Below are 25,728 nucleotides of genomic sequence, written 5' to 3' on the forward strand. Positions count from 1 at the left end.
TCTCTGGACCTGTTTCGTGTGTGTGTGTGTGTGTGTGTGTGTGTGTGTGTGTGTGTGTGTGTTGTGGAGTGGAAGGGAATCAGTAAATGTTTTTATAAATTCTACTTTGGGGTTTGGTGAATTCCGATTTTGTGCCATAAAATAAAAATGACCGATCCTTTACCCAGCCATTTAAGGGATACAAAGTATTAAATCTATACCATCACATTTTGTCTTCCAAGTAAGGAAAATTAGGGAAAGTACTTCAGTTATCATCCCCATTTCACAGCTGAGGAAACCGCAGTTCAACAGTTGTGACTTGTACATGGAAAGTTCAAAGTCAGGGCCTTTCCTCTCCTAGCCTAGCAATCTTCCCATCTTAGGACACTTAATGACTAGAAACACCACCTTAGATTCAGTGATTGCTGAAGATCTTTCTAGAATTTGAAAATTGCCTTTTGTCTCTGTCTTTATTTGTCTGTCTCTTGCTTTAGTTTTTCTTTTTTTTATTAAAGATTTTATTTGAGTTTTTGAGTTTTACAATTTTTCCCCAATCTTATTTCCCTCCCTCCACCCCCCCACAGAAAGCAATCTGTCAGTCTTTACTTTGTTTCCATGTTGTACCTTGATCCAAATTGAGTGTGATGAAAGAGAAATCACATCCTTAAGGCAGAAACAAAAAGTCTTAGAGATAACAAGATCAGACAATGGTTTTTTTCCTAAATTAAAGGGAATAGTCCTTGAACTCTGTTCAAACTCCATGGTTTTTTTTTTTTAAGTTTTTGCAAGGCAAACAGGGTTAAGTGGCTTGCCCAAGGCCACACAGTTAGGTAATTATTAAGTATCTGAGACCGGATTTGAACCCAGGTCCTCCTGACTCCAGGACTGGTACTTTATCCACTGCACCACCTAGCTGCCCCCTAAACTCCATGGTTCTTCATCTGGTTACAGATGGTATTCTCCATTGCAGACAGCCCAAAATTGTCCCTGGTTGTTGCACTGATGGAAAGAGCGAGTCCATCAAAATTGACCATCACCCCCATGTTGCTGTTAGGGTGTACTGTGTTTTTCTGGTTCTGCTCATCTCACTCAGCATCAGTTCATGTAAATCCTTCCAGGCTTCCCTGAATTCCTGTCCCTTCTGGTTTCTAATAGAACAATAGTGTTCCATGACATACATATACCACAGTTTGCTAAGCCATTCCTCAACTGAAGGACATTTACTTGATTTCCACCACAAACAGGGCTGCTATTAACATTTTTGTACAAGTGATGTTTTTACCCTTTTTCATCATCTCTTCAGGGTATATACCCAGTAGTGGTATTGCTGGATCAAAGGGTATGCACATTTTTGTTGCCCTTTGGGCATAGCTCCAAATTTCTCCTCAGAAAGGTTGGATGAGTTCACAGCTCCACCAACAGTGTAATAATAGTGTTCCAGATTTCCCACATCCCTTCCAATAATGATCTTTGTCTTTTCTGGTCATAATGGCCAGTCTGAGAGGTGTGAGGTGGTACCTCAGAAGTTGCTTTGGTTTTTCTAACAGAGTGACCATAACATCATTTTATACTCCACACTCCCCTAACACCCTCAATATCATGGTTTTAACTTCCTATCTATCCCAACTCAGAGGCCACCTGCTTCAGGAGGCCTTCCCTGATTCCTTCTCCTCAGCACCATGTGGCAATGATCTTTCTTCTCTATGGTTCTCCAGAAGTACTTTGCCTTTACAGGAAGCTTTTCTTCTTTATGGGGGGGGGGGGGAGGTGAGTTTACATCCCCTTTAGATGTCAGCTCTGAGGTGCTTGCCCTAAATTTTATATCTCCCCAGCATCTCTGCTAAGGGTTCTGTATATAATGGATCTTTAATAAAATTGAATTCAGCTTCCATGATTCTGACTCCTGTTCCCACAATAATTCTCAACCTTTTTTTGGCCTCAAAACCCTTTTACACTATTGAAAATTATTGAGGACCCTCCTTACACATCAAGTTTTTGTTTATATAGAACTATTTGTTAACCATATTAGTAATGAAAATGGCTTACCATAATTATGAAAAGTTTCGCTTCATCCCCTTAAAGCAAATGGGGATACCAGGTGTCCCTGAACCACATTTTTGAGAATAATAGTAATAAACAGCTGTGTGCCAAGGCAGTTAGGTGGTTCAACAATAGAACACTGAACCTGGAGTCAAGAAGACCTGAGTTCAAATGTAGCTTTAGATACTCACTAGCTATACAACCCTGGGCAAGACACTTGACCTCTGCCTTAATCTACTGGAGAAGAAAATGTCAAATGCTGTGGGATCTTTGATAAGAAAACCCCAAATGGGTCACAGAGGCGGACATGACTAAACAATAAGACGATGTGTTTGGCACTGTGTTAAGCAACTGGTACTCACCCTGAGAGGCAGGTGCTGCTATTCATTTTACAGATGAGGAAACTGAGGCAAAGAACAGTGAAGTGACTAGTGTCTGTTTGGATTTGAATTCAGATCTTCCCTCACTCCAGGCCTGGAACTTTCTCCATTGCCCCATTAAAGAGGGGACTGCTGCTCTAGCAGCTGTTTCCTTTATTTTTGTCTGGGCACAAATCCCTGCTTACCTATTACAGATCAATTTTCTCATTTGTTTAAAGCTCAAAGGGTTGAATGAATTTTGCTTAATAAGATGGTTGATGTTTGCTGCTCAGTCTTAATATAGAAAACAATTCTTTGGGGTTCAGCTTTCTCCCTTTATATCTAATTCTGTAGTTACCAGTTTATAATGTGGCAAAAGCAATAAAGGCTTGGCTTCCTGTTCTTTGCTATGATCCCAAACAAATCAGTTTACCTCTCTGAAACAGCTTTCCTGTATTTAGATAGATGGGCAATGATACTTCAATGGACGGGTTGTCCAGTGACCCACACAAATTGATGCTCATAATCATTTCAGTGTCAGCTTTTGTCATCTTGCCAGTCTGGCTGTTTCAAAGTTTTACCTCTCCTCATTTACCCACCTTTGTCTTTCTTTTTGCAAGGCAATAGGGTTAAATGACTTGACCAAGGTCACACATCTTGGTAATTCAGTGTCTGAGGTTGGATTTGAATTCAGGTCCTCCTGACTCCAGGGCTGGTGCTGTATCCACTGCATCACCTAGCTGTCCTCCTTTGTCTATTTTTGTCTCATCCTCTGTATTTTTGTCTCTTAAAACAAAAACAAACCTCTTTTCTTGTATCTGAGCTCATACCTTCCAGTTGTTCTCCCTCTCTTCCTCCACCCCTTTCTTTGGCCTCTCTTGATGTTTCTTCCTCTATCTATATCTTGTCTTTCTTGATCTATAGCCCTGACTCTCTTTCCCTCTTCCCACCCACCTTTGTCTTTGTTTTTGCAGATCCTGTTTGTCCCAACATCCCTCTCCTCCTCCTAGCTAGCCCAGTTCTTCTTGGTCTATCAGCCTTTTTTTTAACTGTTTCTGTCAATTTTCTCCTGTCAACGTCTTCTCTATTTCCCCCTTTCCCTTTTTTGTCCTTGTTTCTCCACCAGTTCTCTTCTGAAGTCCCGTATCTCCCATCTCCCACCTCTCTCCCCACTTCTGCCTTTCTCTGTCACTTTTTCTACCTTCTCTGTCATTTGATGTTTCTGTCTCCCTTTCTTTGTCCATCTCTATCCCTCTTTGTCTATACCTGTTTTACCATTTCGGGCTCTTGGTGATCAGGTCCCTCTTGGTATCTGGGACTGTCTCTATCTCTGTTCCTGGTTTAGTCTTTTTTTGTTTTGGCCAATCAGCCTCTCTCCTCCTCTTTCCCTCTTTCAGTTTCTCACCTGTAGGTAGTAGTATCTCTTTCTCACTTCCTTCCCATGTGTGTCTGTTGCTTTGTCTTTCCCCCACTATCTTGCTCCCTCTTTGTCTAACTTTCAGTCCCTTATGTTCTGTCTAGGGAGAGGGCTGCCCCTTACGGTGTGACTGGAAATGGCTTCAATTTCCTATAAAACAGGAAATTTTCTAGAAAAATGGTCTAGTTAAAGTGAGGCTCCTGAAAATCTGTATGAGGGATGGGCTCCTGCAGAAGTTCAGAAAGAAATGTTCCTTTACCCTCCTTTACCCTTTCTGGGTCTAGGTGGCCTCTGAGAATTTGTCCCCTTTCACAGCCCGCGTTGTAAGAAGAAAGACTCTGACTCCAGACTTGAGTTCCTGTATTTTCTTTAAAGAGGATCGGGATGGAGGGATGATGGGTGAAGCAGTTAGGATTAGGGGCAATATTCAGTGTAGCTGAAGACAACAACAAATCAACAGCTCAGAAAAAGAACTAGGTGCGTCATGATCACCCTGACTGCTGGCTATCCCCACTGATCATAGACCACAGCCAGGGGGAATCATCATACAATGCCATGATTCTGGAATGGGTCGGTCCCATTCTATAAAAAAAGGTAGACAGCCTCATTTACTCCCACAATTTCCTACTGGCCTAACCCTTTCTGCATCCATCTGCCTGCCCAACTTGCAGAAAGGCCCTGCCCCACCTACCTAGTTAGACCACTGGGGAAAATGAAAGATAGCAAACACTAATTATTGTTCCCATTTTAACTGTTAAAACCAACATTAGGGCTCTCATCCCAGGAGTGTGGAGCGGAGTACCAGGGGTCTTGCTTCTCTGGACCAACTGAGCAAAACAGCCCCTTGTACCTTCTAGCTCATTCCTGACCCTGGTCTCATGGTCCCGGAGCTTCCAGGAAACCATGAACCCCAACCTAATCCTGTCACTTGGGATAATGGTCCTCCTCTCTGTGTGTGGAAGCTTGGCCTAATTATTGCTTCCATATTCCCCGTAGCTTTTGGCTTCCTTCTTTTTGGAGGAGGGTGGGGCCTGGGGTCGCTGGTCATTGACAACCAGATCGAAGACTAGTACAATGCTCATGATAGTGATGGTGAGCAGTCCAACTCCCCAGAGGACACTGAAGGAGAGGGGGAAGTGGTGATGCTGCCACAGCAGTTGAAGACTCATCCATCCCAGGGGCAGAAGGCGGAATAACGGCAGGGTGGTCAGTGCAGCCCAGTGCGCCAGACGGAAGACCAGAGTAGAGGTTTGACCCGAGAGCAGGAGCAGCGTTCGGAAGTGCAGGCAGGCTGAATTTACCTCCAAAAGCAGAGGTACCACTGAGATACTCAAGCATCGACCTGGTAGCACAGCCATACCCAGGCAGCTCACCGCCTAGAGGTCAGATGCCAGGAATCAGATACCCTTCCTTCAGGACTTTCCCAGTCTCCCTGCCCTGGGCAAGGCCAGCCTTTAGGATTTTCAGGCTTCCTATGAGTCTCAAGCATTGGTTCCCCACCTTCAGTACTCACCACCCCATACCCACACCTCATCCAGGTGGCTGAAGGACTTGAATGATTTTTTTTTTTTTTTTAGTTTTTGCAAGGCAATGGGTTAAGTGGCTTGCCCAAGGCCACACAGCTAGGTGATTATTATGTGTCTGAGGCCAGATTTGAATTCAGGTACTCCTGACTCCAGGACAGGTGCTCCATCCTAAAAGATTTTTTTTCAATGAGCAGCTAAGTGGCACAGTGGATAGAGCACCGGCCTTGGAGACAGGAGGACAGAATTTCAAATCTGGCCTCAGTCTCTTGACACTCATTAGCTATGGGACCTTGGGCAAGTCACTTAATCCTGATTGTCTCATCCGGAACCCCATCCAGTCACCCCAGTTCATATCTGGCCACTGGACCCAGATGACTGGAGGAGAAAGTAAGGCCGGTGACTTAGCACAGCCCCCCTTATTCAAATCCAGTTCACGTCCCTGATGTTATGATCTTCTTTGAGAAGGAAGGACAAAGCATAATAAAAAAATGATTTTGATGGAATTAAGGAGGGTCCTCATATAAGCCCTCCACATATTTGGAACTGCCTTGCCTAACTCTTCCAGTCTATACACTCTCACTCTGCCTTGGCCTGTCAAACTGTCCATACACCTTCAATCCCAAATGGGGTAACACCTTCCCAATTCCACCGTAGCTACAGGTTGAGCCGGGGCTGGGACAGTGAGGGGCTTCGGGATGCTTACAATGGGTTTTAGAGAAATGCTGATGGGAGCAAGAGGTCCCCAGTATCTGAGACTTAACAAGAGGTGAAAAGACAGAAAGCAGATCCGAGGCCTTTAACCCATCCATTCTAAGACTTTTTGGACTCCCACGTTCCCATGGCTGTGACCCCTTCCCTAGAAAGACTCTGCTTCTGACTCAATTGTAGAAATTGTGTACTGATAAGATCCTAGAAACAATGATAGGATTGCCTCAGTGGGTAGTAAGATTCTCATCACTCTGGGCTCTGCAAGCACAGACTTGCTTCGGGTGGAGGCTGGACAAGAAATGTTCTGAGGTCCTCTTCGGGTCGTTTTTGGAGCGGACGAAGATGGGTAAGGCTCTGGCTGGCTCCTGGGTATTTCCCAAAGGGGGGGTCCTGGGAATTTCAGGAGGGTGGCTCTGACTCTGGGGGGCCTCGGGATATCTACTCTGCTGGGGCAAGAGAACCCCAGTGAAGAGGAGGCGCTCGCGGCCGGCCATCCCCACCCCTTCCCTGCCCCCCAGTCTCACCATGGCGTGGTGACAGAGCAGCTGCCAAGCCTGGCCGAACGTCTGATTCCGGAGAATATCCACCCCATCTGCCAGGAAATAACCTGCGGGCAGAAGCGGAGGGCGCTGAGCTCCGGAGACCCCCGCTCCGACCGGGCAGGGAGCCCCCGTGTCCCCCCGCTCGGCACCCCCCCCCGTGCCACTCACCGATGGACAGGGAGACCAGGGGCACCGTCTTGGGGGGGCAGCTGAGGGTGAAGTCTGTGACCAGGGGTGCGTAGTGGGCCATCCTGGGGGGCGGCGGGAAGTCAGAGCCTGCGCCCCCGCCCCGCCCCCACAAGAGCAGCCCCCCCCCCCGGCCGCCGCGCCCCCCCGCCCCGCCCCCCCCCCCGGCCGCGGTGCCCCCGCCCCGCCCCCACCAGCGCAGCCCCCCCCCGGCCGCCGCGCCCCCGCCCCGCCCCCAGCGCAGCCCCCCCCCGGCCGCGGTGCCCCCGCCCCGCCCCCCACCAGAGCAGACCCCCCCGGCCGCGGCGCCCCCGCCCCGCCCCCAGAGCAGCCCCCCCCACGGCCGCCGCGCCCCCGCCCCGCCCCCGCCGCGCGCCCCCCCACCAGAGCAGCGCCCCCGCCCCGCCCCCCACCAGCGCAGCCCCCCCCGGCCGCCGCGCCCCCGCCCCCGCCCCCCACCAGCGCAGCCCCCCGGCCGCCGCGCCCCCCCCCCCCGGCCGCCGCCCCCGCCCCCCACCAGCGCAGCCCCCCCGGCCGCCGCGCCCCCCACCAGAGCAGCGCCCCCCGCCCCGCCCCCCACCAGCGCAGCCCCCCGGCCGCCGCGCCCCCCACCAGAGCAGCGCCCCGGCCGCCGCCAGCAGGCTGTGCACCAGGGAGGCGCAGATGTTGCTCCAGCTCCAGCGGGCACGGGCATCGGCGAGGCGCGGGGCGGGCAGCCGCCCGAGGCCCCGCTGCAGCCCCCCGGAAGCCCGCGAAGGAGGCGGCGGCCACCGCGAGCCCCGCCGTCGCCATGGAGGGGCCCGGCCCGGCTCCCGAGCTCGGGGAACTTTTCTGGGCTTGGCCCCGCCCCCGCCGCGTCCCATTGGCTCCCCCGCCGGGAGCCCGCCCCCGTAACCGCGGCAACCCCCGGCCCCGCCCTGGCGCGGTCCCACGTGCAGCTTCCGGATGGGGGGGTGTTCGAAAACTCCCCTAGGGTCCGCCCGGGGCTTGGGACCTCGTGATAAGTGGGGGCCCGTGAGCCCCAAACTCACGGAGGGCCGAGCGGCGCCCCCCTGCACCCCTTCCCCGCTTGGGCCTGGGGTCCCGCCCCGCCCCCCTCGCAGTCCCAGGCTCCGGGGGGCCTTTGCACACCTGCCCGCCCTGGCCGGTTCTGAAAGCCAAGAAGCCGGGCGGATGTGGCTTCTAGTCCACCGAGGAGCCAGCTTGGCCAGGCAGCCTGGGTCGGAGGGGAACATGCCAGATGGGAAGGGGTCTGCCCAGCCCCATCTCCCCCACCGAGGGAGGCCCAAGCGCGTCTACTTCCCCAGAGTCAAGTCATTTGGAGTCCCAGGGTCGGAGAAAGAACCATCAACAGGCAGAGGAGACTGACCAAGCCTCTGGGGTGGAGGATGGGCTGACTTTTTTGCTTTTCTTAGTTTTTTGCAAGGCATTGGGGTTAAATGACTTGCCAAGGCCACACAGCTAGGTCATTATTGTGTCTTGAGGCTGGATTTGAACCCAGGTCCTCCGGACTCCAGGGCTCTATCCACTGCCACACCTAGCTGCCCCTGGGCTGACTTTGGGAGACGGGCTTTCTCCCCAGCATTCCTTCCCCAAGGTCTAACCCTCTCTCCCTTTCACAAACACCTCTTGCTTCATTGTCCTTTGACCAAGTTCTTTCCCTGCTCAAGGCCTTTACTCTTTAATAAAGCTGCTTTATAGGGAAAACCACTCTCATTTTCCCCCAACTCACACTGGCTTAGTGAGTCCTGGTAGGACCTGAAGAATTATAATTGGGGTGAATCCGTGGGGGAACAGAGTCCTGCTTAGGGATGGCTGCTGCTCCTTTTCTCTTTACCCCCCCCCCCCCATTTGACAGATAACCTCCCCATCTCTGCCTAGGGCTAGTTTCAACATCCTCTAGGGTGGACACCTGCCAGGTTTCAACACCCAGGCTGGAGCTACCCTGTGCTTGGATGCTCCTCCACAGCCATTCTTCCTCAGGCATCCTGTTGGTGGATGTGAGTTATAGCAAATCAGAGTAGATGAGTCAATTGGGATAGGGAAGGCCATGATGGGGGGCTGAGAAGCAAAGCCCCACAATTGATCAGAAAGGCCAGTCAACCCCCATATAGCCTTCTTAATCTATTCCCATTCACCCAGAACCCTCAAGCTCTCCATCCAGTAAAGGGATAGAGTAGATGTGAACCCACTTCCTCCATCCCCCAAAGGTTAAGTTTCCCTACCCATTGGTTAATTTTGAAAGTTTTGGTTTTTGCAGCTAGAGAAAACCAATTGTCCCAAAACCACTCACAGATTCCTTTAACTACACCATCACACCTTGAAGTCTAAGCCACAAACAATTGGGCAGAGGCTAGGATCAGGCCAGACCATAGATGCCAAAGGTTAGAGATTGGGTCTGGGACTAAGAGTCCCCTCCTGCCTTCTGCCCAGGGTACTTGGTATCCTCATCTTAGTCATTCTGGTCTTGAGAAGATTCCTAACACCCCAGCAAGGATTTAAGAGTCCTACTGGAAATGTAATTTCTTTCCTGGTTTGGAGGCTAGGTGAATAAATCCCATTGCTCTCCTCCCAACAGCTCTTATGAGGTGGCCACAAGAACCTGAAGAGTCTTCCCTTCCCTGCAGCTCCCACTTGCCCCTGGACAGGTTCTAAGTATAGACTATGGGACATAACTGGATGGGCTTCAGAATGCCCAAGTTTAAACACACAGCCCTCTAAACTGATATAGAATACTTTGTTTTAACATTGTATTTTCCCATTTCAGTTTATTCACACTAGCCTTAGTTTACATGACTTCCCACTCCCTCCATAAAGTCAGGCAGGGTACCTAGGCCCACAGAGATTATTTAAGTGACCTCTGGGCCCACAGTGACCTTGAATAACAGAATGCCTGTTAGATGGTGCTTTCTCTTCATTAATGAACCTGCTCTGAATTTACACATATGGAGGTCAGCAGCACTGACGGGGATAAGGAAAACTGCCAGAAACACAAAGATTAGCCAACAAACATTTATTAAGAACCTAGTGTGCTGGGAGACAAAGGCAAACCTGAAGCAGTCCCTGCCCTCTGTGAGCTTACAGTCTAGAGAATACTGGGGAAGAGAAGATAACCCAGACAAAAAGAAATAGCGTAATGCCAGCGGCAGAAATCATTAATGACTGAAGGAACCCAAGACTTTAGAAGGGAAACCTCTGCTAGCTAGTGGGAGCCCTTCTTTTCCCAAATGATAAAGTGAGTGGCCTCAATGGAAGCCCAATGCTTGAGCCACTACGTCTGAGTAAGACTGGCAGGAGGGGGCACCTGAACTAGTCTTTGGGAGAAGCTGGGGAACTGAGGCATGAGGTAGAAAATCCCAGGCTTTGGGGGCCACCTGCACAAAGGCAGGAGAGGGAATGTTATGTACAAGGAGCAGGCCAGTTTCGATGGAACAGACTGTTCGGGAAAGCAGAGGCCCTTCTACGGGAGGGCGGTGAAAAGTCCCAGGCCCTTAGGGCCCAGCAGGGGGCCAGAGCCCCCAGGGGAGCAGACAGGAGCGTCCCTTCTGGCACCCCAGGCCCTCGGGCTCCCTCCCCATGCCCAGGTTCTGGGCCCTGCTGGAGGATGCCCCACTCCCAACTCAAGCTTCTGTCCCCTCCCCCCCAGGCCCTTCACCTTCTAGCCGGCCCGGCAGCGGGTTCTTCCTCAATCCTCGAAGACAGGAGCGGAGCTCAGCAGTTCTTCAACTGGCAGCTTTAGCGGGGACGAGACATAAAGCTCGCCACTGAAGAACTGCTGTGGCTCGGCCAGGGGCGCGCGTGGGGGCACAGGATCCTGGGGGGGCGGAGGGAGGAGGGGGAGAAGAGGGAAGAAGCTGGTCAGAGCCATCCTGGGGCACTAATTGCCAGGCAGGGCCATGGTCCAGTTGCCACCATCGCACCTTCTCGAGACCTTTCCCCACCACATCGGGTCCCTAGCCCACTGAGGACGTGAATGCAAGGGGCGCTACAGGAAGAGAAAGACAAACCGACGGGCAGCGTTTCGCTCGGCAGCACCCCCGAAAGCTGGCCCGGGGCCCGCCCCCACCCCTTCCGCCTTGCCGCCGGGCCCGGGCCCGGTTCGGGGCCGGGCTGGGGTCAGGGGCGGGCGGGGCAGCGGCAGGGCCGCCCCGGGGAGGGCGGCAGGGGGCGGCCGGCTGGGCAGGCTCCCGGGCCTCGGGATGCCAGGCATTCCGCTCGCGCATTCCGGGTACATCTGGTCTGAATTCCAGGCCGTCTGCCGGCCCCTCCGCGTCTGAACTTTGTTCCAAGTGCGAGGCCCCGCCCCCGGCTCCAACGCATGAATCAGCAGGAAAAGCCCCGGCCCTGCAGCATGGCCGGGGAGGGGGCGGGGGCGCGGGGGAGGGGGCCCGGACCTCCGGGCCGGGCGGGGGGGCGGGGCGGGATGACTAACGCGGCCCGGCGCCCCGCCCTGCCCGCCCAGGGGCGCGGGGCGCGGGGCCGGGGGCGCCGGCTCGGGCGGGGCCGGGGGCGGCGCAGAGGTGACCTTCTGGGGCCGGCCCCCCGCCCCCCGGGAAACCTTAGCCCGAGAGTTGCATAAGACCCCGCGGCGCCGCCGCCGCCCCAGCCCCCCCCCCCCGCGGCTAAGGTTACCCCACTCACCCCCCGGAGGGGAGGGGCCGGCCCGCGGAGCGACCCCTCCCGGGCCGGGGCCGGGGCCGGAGCCCGGCCGAGCCCGCCCGCCCCGCGCCGCGCCGGTCCGCTCCGCGAACTTAGCCCGGGCCGCCCCGGGGGCCCCGTCCGTGCTCGGCCCGAGGCAGCGCCGCCCCAGATCTCCCCTCCCGCGGAGCCCACTCGGGTGGACGCCCCTCTGCCGGGGCCGGGCGGGCACCGGGCACCACCCGCCTCGCCGCCCCCTTTTCGGCCGAAGTGCAGGGTGTGGCCGCCGGCCCCCGCCGCCCGCCCGGATCCCGCTCCGGCGCGGCCCCCGCGGCTCGCACCCACCTGGTCCCGGGCGGGGGCGCGGGAGCCCGAGCGCTGGGGGTGGGGGGTGGGGAGCCCCTGGGCTGGGAGGGAGCCGCTCGCACGCGTCCGCTCCCCTCGGCCGGCGGCGCCGTCTCTCCCGAGCGCCCCGCACACACCGGCTCCAGCCTCCGATCAGCTGGCGGCGTGGTGACGCAGGACACCCGGTTGCGCCTCCCTCGGCCAATCGCGGCCCGCCGCCGGCGAGCGTGGCCACGCCCTAGGGAGCCCCGGCCCCGCCTCAGCCCCGCCCACCGGGGCATTTCGGTTCTGATTGACATCGAGGTCAACCCCTTCCTTCCGAGCAAAGCGGCTTTGAACCACACCTCCCGAATCGCGAGACGACCAATAGGGGGACAGATCCTCACCCAGCCCTCAGCTCAGGCGTCCCGTTTTGATTAGCGTCCCGCAAAGCCAATCGGCCACTTGCAGACAAAGGGAAAAGGTGCTGGTGGGAGCGGTGCATGCCGGTCAGCGTAGTTCTCCCGCGGGCACTACAGTTCCCAGCATCCCGGGCGCTCTGTGAGTTGGCATTTTTAAACGCAACCCGGATCCCAGCCCAGGAAAGTCCTTAAAGGGCCAGAGCCCCTCCCCCAAGGGGAAAATCCTGCTCCCCTTAGACGGGCCTCGAGAATGGGCGAGGTGGCCGGACAGGCGGGGTCCCCCCCCCCCCCGCCTTGGCGTTGGAGCTGAGGCGGGAGCCCCCCCAGGGAGGGGCGATCAGGACCGAAAAGGAAGGCCTTGACACGTGGAGGGGCAGGGGGGGAACTCGTGTCCCGAGGCGGCCGCGTAGAGGTGCTGCCAGGCCTGGGGCTGAGCCCGGCCCGGCCTCTGGATGGCCTCGGGACCTCGGAGCGAGCCGCTCCCCAGGCGCGTGCTCCAGCCATGCCGGGGAGGGGGTGCCGGGAAGGGGAGGGCTCGACCCAGCCCGGGCGGCTCCGGTCTCCGAGCCCCGAGCCCGGCCTGGCCCTTGGCAAGACAGGAGCCCCGGGCCCCGCCCCGGGACGGCCTCTAAGGAGATGCCTCGGCTGGGTGGGGGCGGCGGCGGAGGGGTGCCGGCTCCCTCCCCTCCCCCTCCCCCTCCCTCCTTCAAAAAGAAAAAAAATCTCTTGACTCAGCCTAGGAGCAGTTGCAAAAGTGCGGGCCAATAGGGGAGCAGCTTCTTCCCCAGGGGCCAATCGGAGCCCAGGGTGGGCGGGACGGGCAAACTTGGCTGAACGCGGTGACTTGGCACCGGCGCCCCCGAGCCCATGACTTTACAGGTTATTTAAAGGGCCCTGCCCGCGGGGGAGGGGCCGGAGGCCCCCCGGAGCCTCTCGCAGCGGGGGACACCGAGGCACCGGCGCTGCTGCGAGCCTGGCTGGAGGGCTCGGAGGAGCCCCTCGTGTGGCAGAGCAGGGGCTGGGGCTGAGGCCTCCCCCCCGGCCCGGGGCGGTGCTGCCCGGTCCGGGCTGAGGCCGGGCCGGGGGAGGCCGGGCGGGGGCCGCGAGGCCCTTTAAGGAAACTTCCTGCCCTTCCCGGTGACCGCTGACTGTGGCAAAGTGCGTGACCTCTGGCCCCGTCAGCTGTTTCCACTGCCCCCCCGGCACGTGACGCGCCTTGGGACCGGGAGGGGCGCCCGGGGCGCTGCACGAGGGGCAACGCCCACGGGGGGACCGGGGGAGCCCGGGCCCCGGGGCCCGGAGGGGCACAGGCTTGGGGAGGAGCCCGGGGCCCGGCCGGCCCCCCACACCCTCTCTAGGCCGGCTTGTGCCCCCCAGGAGCTCCCAGGCCCCACTTGGCTCCCCCAAAGCCCGGGCCAAGGGCGGGCCTCCCCGCGGCCGCGGCTCTGAGCCCCCCGGCGGGTCCTCCGGCCCAGCGCCATGTCCCAGAGCTTGAGCCCAGGTAGATGCCCTCTCCTTGAGGAGCGGCCCCGCCCCGGCCCTGGCAGGAAGGCGGGGTCATCCCGGGACAAGGCGGGTGCCAAGTGCCGGGCCCGGCCTGACTCGGCGGTCCCAGGGCAGAGAGGCGGGGCGCCCGAGGCCAGGGCGGCTCTGCCCCAGGCCCGGCAGCGTCCCCCGGCCCCGGCTGGGCAGCTCGGCTAGCGGGTGCCCCGCCCCCCCCCCGCCAGCCAATGAGAACTCGCCCCACCCAGAACGGGGCCCGGGCCCAGGCTGGCCGCGGCCCGTGGACCCGGCGCCCGGGGGAGGGGCACAGCTAGTCCCCACTTTCCCCGGGGGGCGTTCGGAAGAAAGTGTCCCGAGGGGGCGGAGCCGAAGCGGCAGGGGCTCCCCGACACCGGAGCAGACATGTGGGGGGCGGCGGGAGAGTGGAGCTGGGCCCGGCCCGGCCCCCTGCGGTGCGAGGCGCCACCACGAGAGGGCGGTGCGCCCCAAGATTTGGGTAACGCGGCGTTTGCCCAGTGCCCTCAGCCGCGGCCCGGCCGGGCCCGGCTGGTCCAGGAGCCGGGGAAGGAGGCCGGGGCCCGGCGCCCTCGGCGGACGGCCAGGGGCCCCCGCTGACTCCGGCCTTTGAACCCCGAGCCGCTGCCCGGGCCCTGCCCGCCTCCGGGCAGGCTGGCGCCCTTCACCTGGAGGGGCCCCTCCCCGGCCCCCCATCCCCGGCCGAGGACCCCGCTGCCTGGCCTCTCACAGGCTCCGGGCCTGGGCCTCGCGGCTCCGACCGCCGCCTGCACGGCCCACGTGGGCGTGGGGCCCAGGGCCCCTGCGGGTGGGCGCGGAGCGCAGGGCCCCTGCGGGTGGGCGCGGGGCGCAGGGCCCCTGCGGGTGGGCGCGGGGCGCAGGGCCCCTGCGGGTGGGCGCGGGGCCCAGGGCCCCTGCGGGTGGGCGCGGGGCCCAGGGCCCCTGCGGGTGGGCGCGGGGCCCAGGGCCCCTGCGGGTGGCCGTGGAGCCCAGGGCCCGGGTTCTCGTGCCCACGGGGTGCTGGCGCTGGACTTGGAGGGGAGGGGGCTCGGGACCCCCGGGAGGGCGGGAGCGGGGGGCGGGGCTCACTTTGGAGCGGGGAAGAGAAGGCGGGGCGGGGGGGGGCGCGGCGGCCGGACGCCCCGCCCCCCCCGTTCTGGCGCGCCCGCCAGGCCCCGCCCCCGGAGCCGGGCCACGTGCGCTTGTTTCCCAGGCCGGGGCGCTCACGTGACCCGCGTCAGCTGACCCGTCATGGCCGGGCCCCGCGCCTTGTGGCTTGTGCGGCCCCGAGCGCCCGGCTGAGCCGTCCGGGAGCCCCAGGGAGCGGCGGCCTGTCCTGAGCAGGGTCAGCCTGGGGCGGGGGCAGGGGCAGGGGGCGGCGGGGGAGGAGGAGGAGGAGGGAGAGAGAGCCAGAGGCAGAAAGGGGAAGAAGGGAGGAGGAGGGGCAGGCGGGGAGGGGCGGCGGGGGAGGGCCCCGCCATGGACGCGCTGCTCCGGAGCGTGGAGAGGGACCTGGGCATCGACCCCCGGCAGCTGGCCCCGGGCCCGGGGGGCGCCTGCGCCGTGGCCCTGGTGCCCCTGCGCTGGCTGGCCGCGCTGCGGGAGCGGAAGCCGCCCCCCGGGCCCTGCCCGCGCGCCGAGGGCCTGGGGGAGGCCGAGCCCCGCAGCCTGCTGCAGCGCTCCGTGCGGCGGCTGCCCCCGGGCTGGACGCGCGTGGAGATCCACGCGCTGCGGAAGCGCAGGCTGGCCTACGCGCTGGCCCCGGGCCCCGCCGGCCCCGAGGAGCGCCCCGCCGGCCCCGAGAGCCTGACGGGCTTCATGCGGGACACGGCGGCCCAGAACTACCGCAACCTGTGGCAGGGCGCCTACCAGGCCCGCGGGCGGCCGCACCAGCGCCGCCCCGCCGCGCCCCAAGCCCCGGCCCTGGCCGCCCTGAGGCGCGGCCTGCAGAAGGTGTTCGGCTGCCCCGTCCTCCCCGTGGGCAGGGGCGCCCAGTGCCCGTCTCCGGCCAGGGAGGCCCCCCGGGCCGCCGCCCCCTGCCCCAGCCTCCTCCGGGCCGAGGCGGTCCTGGAGTCCCCGGACGCGCTGTACGTCGTGTACCCGCACGTCCGGTACTGCCTCCACGACGTGGTCACCTTCAGCCCGGCCAAGCTCAGCAACAGCCACGCCAAAGTGCTCTTCATCCTTTTCCACCTGCTGCAGGCCATGGACGCCTGTCACCGCCACGGCCTGGCCTGCGGGGCCCTCTCCCTGTGCCACGTGGCTGTGGACGAGAAGCTGTGCAGCCAACTCCAGCTGGACCTCAGCGCCTATGAGGCCCCCGAGGAGGAGGAGGAGGATGGGGAGGAGGAAAAGAAGCCTACCAAGAACGAGGCAGAGGCTGAGCCTCCCCGCGTCCCCGAGCCCGGCCGGGGACCGGGGCCAGGCGACGCAGTCGGCCAGGAAGAGCTGAGGAGGCTGGTGCTGGACTGGGTCCACGGCAGAGTCAGTAACTTCGACTACCTCATGCAGCTGAACTGGCTGGCCGGGCGTCGGTGGGGAGACCCCAACTACCACCCCGTGCTGCCCTGGGTGGTCGACTTCACCACCCAGAACGGACGCTTCCGAGATCTGAGAAAATCCAAATTCCGCCTCAACAAGGGGGACAAGCAGCTGGATTTCACCTACGAGATGACCCGGCAAGCATTCGTGGCTGGCAGTGGTGGTAGTGGCGGCGAGCCGCCCCACGTGCCGCACCACATCTCCGACGTGTTGTCTGACATCACCTATTACGTCTACACGGCCCGGCGCACCCCCCGGGCTGTGCTCTGCGGCCACGTGAGGGCCCAGTGGGAGCCCCACGAGTACCCGGCCAGCATGGAACGCATGCAGAGCTGGACCCCCGACGAGTGCATCCCTGAGTTTTATACCGATCCCACCATTTTCCGCTCCATCCACCCGGATATGCCGGACCTGGATGTGCCGGCCTGGTGTGGCTCGGGCGAGGAGTTTGTGGTGGCCCATCGGGCATTGCTGGAGAGCCGTGAAGTGTCCCAAGACCTTCATCACTGGATCGATCTCACCTTCGGCTACAAGTTGCAAGGCAAGGAGGCTGTGAAGGAGAAGAATGTTTGCTTGCATCTTGTAGACAATCATACTCACTTGACCAGCTATGGTGTGGTACAGCTCTTTGATCAACCCCATCCCCAGCGCCTGGTAGGACCCCCGGTCCTGGCCCCCGAGCCACCCGTCATCCCCAGGCCTCTCATTCAGAGAGTTCGAGAGACCGCAGGTCGAGAAGACATCCCTGGCCAACTGGCTGATGGGGCTGATGGTTTGGTCTTGGAGGCCACACCCTGCGAGGCGGCCTGGGCAGGGGAAAGACCTCTGGGGGGCGATGATGACTTGGAACAGGGAACAGAGGCCTTGGATTCCATCTCTCTGGCCAGCAAAGCTTCTGACCAGTCTTGCCCACCTTCTTCCTCGCAGACCTCTGGCTACCCTTTCTCTTCAGCCTCCATGACGCGGCTAGGCCGAAGAAACAAGGCCGGTGGAGTAGATGTTGGGGAGGGGGATGATGGGAGGATTGTGCTTCCTGAGGGCTTCAGTCCCCTGCAAGCTCTGGAAGACTTGGAGAAGTTGGGCAATTTTATGGCTAGAGGCCTTCGTGGGAACACAGAGGCCCCAGAAGAGCCCCCAGCCAAGCCAGCCCTGAAGCTTGCGGATCTTTTCCAGAGGGACATGCAGGCTCTGGGCATCCTCGTGGCCGAGATCGTGTTTGCAGCCAGGGTGCGTGTGCTGCGGCCTCAGGCACCGTTATGGGAACGTTTCCTGACTGTCCGCGGGCTCTGTTCCCGCTACCCCAAGGAGATCCCTATCCCCTTGCAGCCTGTTTTAGAAGCCTTGCTGCAGCTGAAGGAGCCTGTGGACTCTGCCATGCCCGGGAGGCACAGGGCAGGTCCACTCTTTGCCTATAAACCCATCTCCTGGGGCCTGCCCCCACCCAGTCCCGCTCAGCTCCTCAGCCCCTACAGCTCCGTGGTGACCTTTCCTTCTTACTTCCCATCTCTTTACAAGTTTATTCTCCTGTACCAGATAAGGAAAGTGGAAGATGAGGTGCAAGGGCGGGAGCTGGTGTTCCAGCTGTGGCAGCAGCTGGATGGGATCCTGCAGGATATTACTCCTGAAGGCCTGGAAATTCTCCTTCCCTTTGTGCTGTCATTGATGTCGGAGGACCACACGGCCGTGTACACAGCCTGGTACCTGTTTGAGCCCATCGCCAGGGCCCTGGGCCCCAAGAACGCCAACAAATACTTGTTGAAGCCGCTGATTGGGGCCTACGAGAACCCCTGCCACCTTCACGGCCGTTTCTACCTGTACACAGACTGCTTTGTGGCCCAGCTGATGGTCCGCCTTGGGCTGCAGGCCTTCCTTTCCCACTTGCTGCCCCATGTCCTTCAGGTCCTGGCTGGCGTGGAGACGTCTCAGGAGGAGACCAAGTGCTTGGGGGGGACCACAGAAGATGAAGAGATTGGAGAAGGGGATGAGGTTCCGGGTACCTTTGGGGAGACCATTCAGATGGAAGGAGACCCAGGAGCAACGGGGCTAGACCTCCTGGACTACACATCAGGCGTCAGCTTTCATGACCAGGCTGATTTGCCCGAGAGTGAGGACTTCCAGGCTGGGCTGTATGTGTCAGGGTCTCCCCAGCCCCCAGAGCCCGAAGCTCTCAGCCTGGGCCGGCTGAGTGACAAGAGCAGTCCCAGTGAGGCGTCCCTGGGGGAGGATCGGCCCGGGGAGGAAGTGGGACTTCCACTGGCCAAGGGCAGCCAGGACCTGAAGCAGAGCGAGGGGTCAGAGGAGGAGGAGGAGGAAGAGGAGGAGGAGGAGGAGGAGGAGGAGGAAGTTGTTGGGGAGGAGGAGGAAGAAGAGGAGCAGGAGGGCACCAGCCCGGTGGTGTCTGAACTCCGCCTCTCAGACACGACTGTCTCTGTGGATCCTGCTATACCCAATGGTGATGGAAATGGAGAGGAAGAAGAAGACCTCACTGACCAGTCTGAGTATAAAGAACAAAAGATTCTCTTGGGTAAGTTCTCTGGCCTGCTTCTGGGAGGTAGGGTGGCATCTAGATTGGAGACAAGTACCCAGAGCTTCAAGCCTTAGACACAGGACCCCAGAAAAGCTGGGAAGCTTCTCTGTCCCCCAGGTGTGTGGCTTTTGTGAGGGCAGAGTAGCCAAGGGCTTAGGGGGACCATGGCTGGGCTTCAGAAGGAAGGAGGCCAGGGAGCTTTCCTGGCAGTGGGGTACCTGGAGGAGGGAAGGGCGGAGTGTAGTGTGCCCCTTGTCCAGCAGGTTGTTATCTGACGACCCCAGGCCCCGGCTCCCTCCTACAGATACTGCCTGCAAGATGGTCCGCTGGCTCTCTGCCAAGCTTGGCCCCACTGTCACATCCCGCTATGTGGCCCGGAACCTTCTTCGCTTGCTGACCTCCTGCTATGTCGGTAATGTCTGTGGAGAATGTGGGCTGCCAGAGGGTAGGGGAGGGGAGGAGATGAAATCCGTTTATGCTGCAGTGGGGAACCCTACTTCTGCACCTCCTCCCTCCCCCAGAGAATCTCTGATGACCCTCTGATGGGGGATTCTGACTCCACTCTGACAGTTCCTCCCCAGGGCTCCGTTTCTCTCCTTTGTGGGGTTGGAGAGAGAAGGGTCCTTATGTTGTAGCCAAAGGGCAGGGACCATATGGCTCCTCTGCTCTTAGAGGGCCTTCTGGGACTGGAATTCTGTGATTCTGCCTGAATATTGGGGGAACTTCCAAGAGCAACTGTGGCCCTTCCTTACCATTCCCTTAGGGCCCACACGGCAGCAGTTCTTGGCGAGCAGCAGTGATGCGAGCCCCCTGAATGCAGGCAACATCTACCAGAAACGCCCGGTCCTGGGTGACGCAGTGTCAGCCCCTGTGCTGGGCTGTCTCATGCACGTGGCCTGCATTTATGGGGAGCCTGTCCTCACCTACCAGTATCTTCCCTACATCAGCTACCTGGTCAGTACCTGCTCCCAAGCTCCTCTGGGCCTTCCCCAGGACAGGGGTCATGGGATGCCCCAAGGCGGGTGGATGAGCAGGCAGGGATCACTGGGGAGCATCTGTCTGAGCATGGGCCAGGCTAACCTGGCCATCTTTGGTCCAAGGTGGCTCCCGGAGGAGGGGGTGGCCCCAGTCGCCTGAATAGCCGGAAGGAGGCGGGGCTGCTGGCAGCTGTGACCCTGACACAGAAGATCATCATCTACCTCTGTGATACCACCCTCATGGACATCCTGCCTCGCATCAGCCACGAGGTCCTTCTGCCTGTGCTCAACTCCCTGACTTCTCTTGTCACAGGGTAGGCCCCTCCCTCCAAAGGGAGGTCTTTGAAGGGGCTGGGTCAGAAAGGGTCCCTGGGGAGGGAGCTGCCAGTAAATGCAGTAGTGCAGGGATGCAGGAGAAGAATTTTGAGCTGGGGCCTGGGGGGATCTTATTCCAGTTCTGACTTTGTTTCTCATTAGCCAAATGACTTTCACATCTCCTCTTTGAGTCTTAGTTTCTCTATCTGCAAAATGAAGGTATTGGATTAAATCAGAAACTCTTAACCTTTTGTGTTTTGAGGAAACCAAAGTTCAGTGAAAATAAAGAAATTTATTTTTCCATATCCTGGTTCTTGGCCCCCTATGTCCCCTGCCCCTCCAAGGGGATTCTGCAAGTCCTTGGCCTGGGTTAGACTTCTGTATCTGCATCTTTTATGCTCCTCTGGGCCCCAGGGAGGGGCAGGCCTGGGAAGCAGGGAAGAGGCAGGGCACAATCTAAACCCACTGCCCTCAGGTTCCCTGGGGGTGCCCAGGCTCGGACAGTTCTGTGTGTGAAGACCATCAGCCTGATCGCCCTGATCTGCCTGCGCATCGGGCAGGAGATGGTCCAGCAACACCTAAGTGAGACAGTAGCCACCTTCTTCCAGGTGTTCTCCCTGGTCCATGAGCTTCAGTGCCAGGTGTGTGTATTTCTGTGTGGTGGTGGTGGGGGCCGGGACTGACCCTGCCAGTCCAGTAAAGAGGCACCAGCCTGACCTCATCTTCCTCCCTTAGGCTCTGAGGCCAGAGACTCTGAGCCCAAGTGAGGGTCGGGTGCTGGAGGTGCCCTTCTCGGATGGGCGGCAGCGGGCCGTCGACTTGGCCTTGCTGGATGAGCTGCAGAAAGTGTTCACTCTTGAGATGGCTTACATGACCTATGTGCCCTTCTCCTGCCTGCTGGGTATGAGCTCCTTGCTCTTCGTCTCTGTCCTTCCATGGTCCTGGGCCTTGTTGCCTCATTTATCTTCTTGTCCTTTTCCTCCCCTCCCCTCCCCATCCTGTTCCTTCCCTCCCCTTCCCTACTTTTGTTTTTCTTTTTGTTTCCTATTCCTTGCATCTGACCCTGTCTTCCCCTAGCTCTTTGCTTTCTTGGAGATCATGCCCGAGACATTTCCCTAGGACCTGTGGTCTCGAGCTACCCTTTCTCGTCCTAGGCTGCATAGCCCTATGGCAACAGACGATCTAGAGGGAAAAGAGCCATGGACTGGGCTGTGCCCCTCATAGATGGTGTGACCTTGGGCAAGTCACTTCTACTCTTGGGGGTGTTGTTCTTTCAGTCAAATGGGGGTTGGAGTTGGTCATCTTCTAGGTTGCCCCTGCCTCCAAATCCCTGGATTCCTGGATCCCTTGGGGGTAGACCCATTCAGTCTCTTGGGGCTCTGCCTGTCAGTGTCTCCAGTCAAGGGGTCCCTTTCCTGGCTTGGAGATGGCACTTCCGTGGCCCGAAATACTATCTGTGTTGTCTGTGACCCCCCTCACTTATTTGGGCCTTGGGATCGGTGGCAGAAGTGACCCTCCTTTTCTGGGGCTGAGTGGCTCTTCCTGCCTGTGTCTAGGTGATGTCATCCAGAAGATCGTCCCCAACCATGTGCTAGTGGGTCAGCTGGCAGGACAGTATTTGGAGAGTGCCAGCCCAGTGGGCCAGGACCCTATGAACCTGACATCTGTGCCCAGTGCTTCCCCAGAGCAGGATTCTCAAGGCAGGGGAGCCAATCACGATGATGGCAACTCAGGCACTTTTGGGAGCCTCCTGGTCGGGAACCGGATCCAGATCCCTGTCGACACCCAGTCCGAAAATCAAGGCCCCCTCGGCCCCAGCTCAGGGGTTCCCGGCAGCGTCGGGGGCCTCTGTGAGTTGGGTGGGGAAGAGAATTCACTGAAGCGGGACCTTCCTCGCTGTGCCCATGGTTTGAGTGGAAACTGGCTGGCCTACTGGCAGTATGAGATCGGGGTCAGCCAACACGATGCCCACTTCCACTTCCACCAGATCAGGCTGCAGAGCTTTCTGGGCCACTCAGGGGCTGTGAAGTGTGTGGCCCCCCTGGGCAGCGAGGACTTCTTCCTGAGTGGCAGCAAAGACAGGACAGTCCGGCTCTGGCCGCTCTACAACTGTGGTGATGGCACCAGTGAGACGGCACCCCGCCTCATCTACGCCCAGCATCGCAAGAGCATCTTCCATGTCAGCCAATTGGAAGCGTCCCAGCAGGTAGTGAGCTGTGACGGCACTGTACACCTCTGGGACCCATTCACAGGTGAGGCCTCTCTGTGCCAGTAGGGAAACCTTTATTGTCACACTGCTTTTCCCAAACCCGTTGCTAGCTTCTCCTGATAAGTCTGTCCGTTTGGAAAGGAGAGCGATGGTTATTGGGGTCAGGAAGGAAAAGGGAAACGTGTGGAGCTAGGGAGGTGTTGGCACATGGGTGCGAGAGGGATTGGTGAGGGAAGTTTGAGAGTGAGAGGAGGAAGAGAGGGATGAGGTGGCTGTGTCACTGAAAAGGTAGGTTGGGGCAGGGTTGGGGCCAGGCCTGAGGGGCTAAGAGAATCAGGAGGCAGTGGGCTGATTTAGGGGCAGTCTAGAAGCTTCTGGGCAGAGCCTTGGCATGCCCTGAAAGCTGCCCATGGGGATCCACAGAACAATAAGTGCAGGCGGCTCTCAGGCCACCAGTGGGGTGACCAGAGCTTCTCTTGTAACATCAGAAAGAGGGTGCTCTGGCCGTTCCCTCCTGGGCCCCCTGACCCCCTTCCTTGCTCCCTCCCAGGGAAGACGATACGGACGGTAGAGGCTTGGGATAGTCGGGTGCCCTGGACAGCTGTGGCTGTCATGCCTGCCCCCCACACCAGCATCACCCTGGCCAGTGCGGATTCCACCCTGCGGTTTGTGGACTGTCGGAAGCCTGGACTACAGGTATGTGCTGGAACACGGGAAAGAAGCTCTAGTTGGGGGTACCTGCAGAGACTCAGACAGGGGCATCACAGGAATCACTGTGCCTAACCAAGGGCTCCTCCCCGAGGAAGACACAGCCCTGTTGAGCAGATGAGAAACCTCTGGGCGAGGCGGGGGGAAATGGGGTGGCAGGGAAACCAGGCCCCTGAGGATTCAGTAAGTGAAGGGTGAGAGGGCCTTGGGAAGGCTAGGAAGTAGCTTGGGCACCCCTCAGCCCTTGTCTCTTGCCCCACAGCATGAGTTCCGTCTGGGGGGTGGCCTGAATGCTGGTCTGGTCCGATCCTTGGCCGTTAGCCCCAGTGGCCGAAGTGTAGTAGCAGGCTTCTCCTCGGGCTTCATGGTGCTCCTGGACACCAGGACCGGACTTATCCTTCGAGGGTGGCCAGCTCACGAGGGCGACATCCTGCAGATCAAGGTGAGGCCTCCCTTCCCCAGCCGGGGCCCAACCTGGACATCTTAGCCTTTGGCTCTGGCTGCTTGGCCAGAAGGTGGATGATTTCCTTCCCTTTCTTACCCACTCTGCTCCCCCCATTCCCCCAGCTCTCTTTCTTGGAGTTCAAGACCCTTACAGTTGGCTGGGCTTTGAGTCATTGTCCTGCCTGCATTTTGCTATTGAACTTCCAGGCTCAGCATCCCAGATATCTTTGGGACTGAAGTGGGCCCCTCTTTGTGGCAGGGGCTTTGCTGCGGGGGGAGTGAGTGTAAAGGTGTCACTTCTGCTCCCTGGGGCCCTGTTCTAATGAGTAACCCTTGTCCATATTTGCCTGGTCCCAAGGGGCAGGGGTCAGTCTCTCTGTCCTTGACCTAATTGAGGTTAAATAAAGCTCAGGGGAGGCCTGTTTACTGCCCCCGCATGGCTGAGCAGAGTCCAGGCTCTCTTCTCCCCCCCCCCCCACTCTCCCTTAGTGACAGTGGGTGGTAGTTCAAGTCCATGAGGAAGGATCCTTGACTCCTGTCTTCATGACCAGCCCCCAGAGTGCTCCTGAGGAGGATGAAAGAGGAAAGAGGAAGCCAGCTATTGGGAGCCCTTAGTCAGGGAGCATGGCAGAGGGACAATTATCCCGAGAGCCAGTGGCCAGTCTCTGAGCATCCCCAGGTCTCTCTGACCATCCTTGGGACTGCCAGGAATGGAGAGAATGATCCTTTTTAAGATACCAATTGTCCCTGCAAAATGGCTTCTGAGGATCAGCTTGTAGGGGGGAAGGGAGCATCCCAAGTTCCTGGCTAATTACTGTGGCCTCCCTCTCCCTCTGGGCAGGCTGTGGAAGGGAGCACCCTGATCAGCTCCTCCTCGGACCATTCTCTGACCATCTGGAAAGAGCTGGAACAGAAGCCCACCCATCACTACAAGTCCCCCTCTGACCCCATTCACACCTTCGACCTCTATGGCAGTGAGGTAGTGACGGGGACAGTGGCCAACAAGATTGGTGTCTGCTCTCTGTTGGAGCCCCCTTCCCAGGCCACCACCAAACTCAGCTCTGAGAACTTCCGGGGCACGCTTACGAGCCTGGCCGTGTTACCCACCAAGCGGCACCTTTTGCTGGGCTCAGACAATGGGGCCATCCGGCTCCTGGCATAGGTGAGGGCGGACCCAGGCCAAGGGATTTGCTCAGGAGTGGGCAAATATGGGCAGAGATTTCTTTCTCTCAGTTTGGTGACTTAGCCTATCTGTGTTTCAAAAATCACCTGGTTAGCATGATATCTGGGCTTCTGGGGCATGTCCCCGTTGGGCAAAGGGCCCCAGGGCTCTATACCATCTGTGCCTGTCACCAAAGAGAGGAACCCAAGGCCCAAGATGGAGTCCCTTAGGCACCCCTGCCAAGCCTTCTGGAACCTTGCCCAGGTCCTGAACTAAGGCCCTCTGGGCCCTGTGCTTTATGGGAGCCCCGGGACGGGCTTGACTTGTGCCTTGGGGGGCAACTGGCTTGAGAGTCACTCTCCTGGTTCCCTCTCCCACCACGAGGCTAAACTTGGAGGATCCTTAGATATGATCTGCTTTGATGACTACTGAAGCAACTCCTTGATGGGGCAGAGAAGAGGTGCCCCTCTGCTCCAGAGGGAAGAGGGTGGGGATGGTTCTTGCAGGCCACCTCAGACCTCACTGTGAGAAGGTCCTGCCACCCTGTGTTCCCTGGGAGGGAGGGTGAGGAGGTTGTCTCTGGACAGACAGTGGGGTCCTGAAGCTGGTGCTGATCACTGACCACTTCTGGGGGCTTCAGCCCATAGATTGAGAGTGACACGGTCACTTCTGGGGACAATTGTTTTGTCCCAAAGGTTCCCATCTGTCCCCATCCTATCTGGTTTAGGACCAGCATGGGGAAGAGAGTGGACATGAGGTAACAGGAGAGTGGAATCAGGCCTTGCCAGATAGCCAGTGAATCCTGTGCTCTCCTGATCCTTCCATTCACCTCCCCATCCAAAGGGAAATCCCTCCCCTCCCATCTCACCCGAGCATTTGTGCCTTGAGCTGGGGTGGCAGCTTTGGGGTCCTTGCCCCAGAGGGCCCGTGGCTGTCAGCCCGGGGAGAATGTTCCCTTGGCTCCCAGGAGCTGGGTTGAGGGAGCAGGGGCACCTCCTGGTCCCAGCCTCCCACTCACTATTTGCAATAGATGTAAATACGACAGACAATAAACACTTTGGAAGAGCCACAGAATGGAGTGAGACTGTTGATGTGGGTACTGGGGGGCCACACAGGAGCAGGAAGGATGCAGGCCCATCTGGTCAAAATAGCCGGCCTTGCAAGAAACCACTTCCCTTCAGTCCGA

At 58.9% G+C, this 25,728-nt stretch overlaps 3 protein-coding genes across 6 annotated transcripts; 1 reads left to right on the forward strand and 2 right to left on the reverse strand.

The window, feature by feature from the left end:
- Positions 1-803: 803 nt before the first annotated feature.
- TLCD2 (TLC domain containing 2) lies at positions 804-7,564 on the reverse strand. The gene is given in 6 exon segments (XM_074189183.1): positions 804-4,841; positions 4,844-5,171; positions 6,554-6,636; positions 6,740-6,822; positions 7,370-7,497; positions 7,499-7,564. Coding segments are annotated over 6 exon segments (747 nt in total). The 5' UTR covers positions 7,550-7,564; the 3' UTR covers positions 804-4,767.
- Positions 7,565-7,969: 405 nt separating this feature from the next.
- On the reverse strand, positions 7,970-12,785 carry LOC141488810 (putative uncharacterized protein MGC34800). Its single transcript, XM_074189184.1, has 2 exons — positions 11,741-12,785; positions 7,970-10,571 (listed from the first exon to the last, which is right to left on the reverse strand). Exons 1-2 carry the CDS (start codon positions 12,037-12,039, stop codon positions 10,493-10,495), a joined length of 378 nt encoding a protein of 125 aa, XP_074045285.1. The 5' UTR covers positions 12,040-12,785; the 3' UTR covers positions 7,970-10,492.
- Positions 12,786-15,123: 2,338 nt separating this feature from the next.
- WDR81 (WD repeat domain 81) lies at positions 15,124-25,723 on the forward strand. 4 transcript variants are annotated; one of them, XM_074189186.1, is made up of 10 exons: positions 15,124-18,724; positions 19,032-19,139; positions 19,491-19,681; positions 19,828-20,018; positions 20,495-20,660; positions 20,755-20,920; positions 21,576-22,271; positions 22,779-22,924; positions 23,199-23,378; positions 24,222-25,723. In XM_074189186.1, the coding sequence occupies exons 1-10, from the start codon at positions 15,139-15,141 to the stop codon at positions 24,540-24,542; spliced, it is 5,751 nt and encodes a 1,916-aa protein (XP_074045287.1). In that variant the 5' UTR covers positions 15,124-15,138; the 3' UTR covers positions 24,543-25,723. The 4 variants fall into 4 exon arrangements, with proteins under 4 accessions (XP_074045287.1, XP_074045289.1, XP_074045290.1 ...); XM_074189188.1 differs by having other exon boundaries at positions 18,638-18,724; positions 18,991-19,139; positions 24,222-25,715; XM_074189189.1 differs by having other exon boundaries at positions 18,640-18,724; positions 18,988-19,139; positions 24,222-25,715.
- The last annotated feature ends 5 nt before the right edge of the window (positions 25,724-25,728 follow it).

Source organism: Macrotis lagotis, chromosome 5 (assembly GCF_037893015.1).
Source record: "Macrotis lagotis isolate mMagLag1 chromosome 5, bilby.v1.9.chrom.fasta, whole genome shotgun sequence".
NCBI lineage: Eukaryota > Metazoa > Chordata > Mammalia > Peramelemorphia > Peramelidae > Macrotis > Macrotis lagotis.

Excerpts from the sequence above, each read along its gene's own strand:
- LOC141488810 (XM_074189184.1), bottom strand. The coding sequence starts at position 12,039 with ATGTCAATCAGAACCGAAATGCCCCGGTGGGCGGGGCTGAGGCGGGGC. Across the intron at positions 10,572-11,740 it reads GCGCCCCCGCCCGGGACCAG|GATCCTGTGCCCCCACGCGC; the intron begins GTGGGTGCGAGC and ends CCGCCCCCCCAG.
- WDR81 (XM_074189186.1), top strand. The coding sequence starts at position 15,139 with ATGGACGCGCTGCTCCGGAGCGTGGAGAGGGACCTGGGCATCGACCCC. Across the intron at positions 22,925-23,198 it reads GTCGGAAGCCTGGACTACAG|CATGAGTTCCGTCTGGGGGG; the intron begins GTATGTGCTGGA and ends CTTGCCCCACAG. Across the intron at positions 23,379-24,221 it reads GCGACATCCTGCAGATCAAG|GCTGTGGAAGGGAGCACCCT; the intron begins GTGAGGCCTCCC and ends CCCTCTGGGCAG.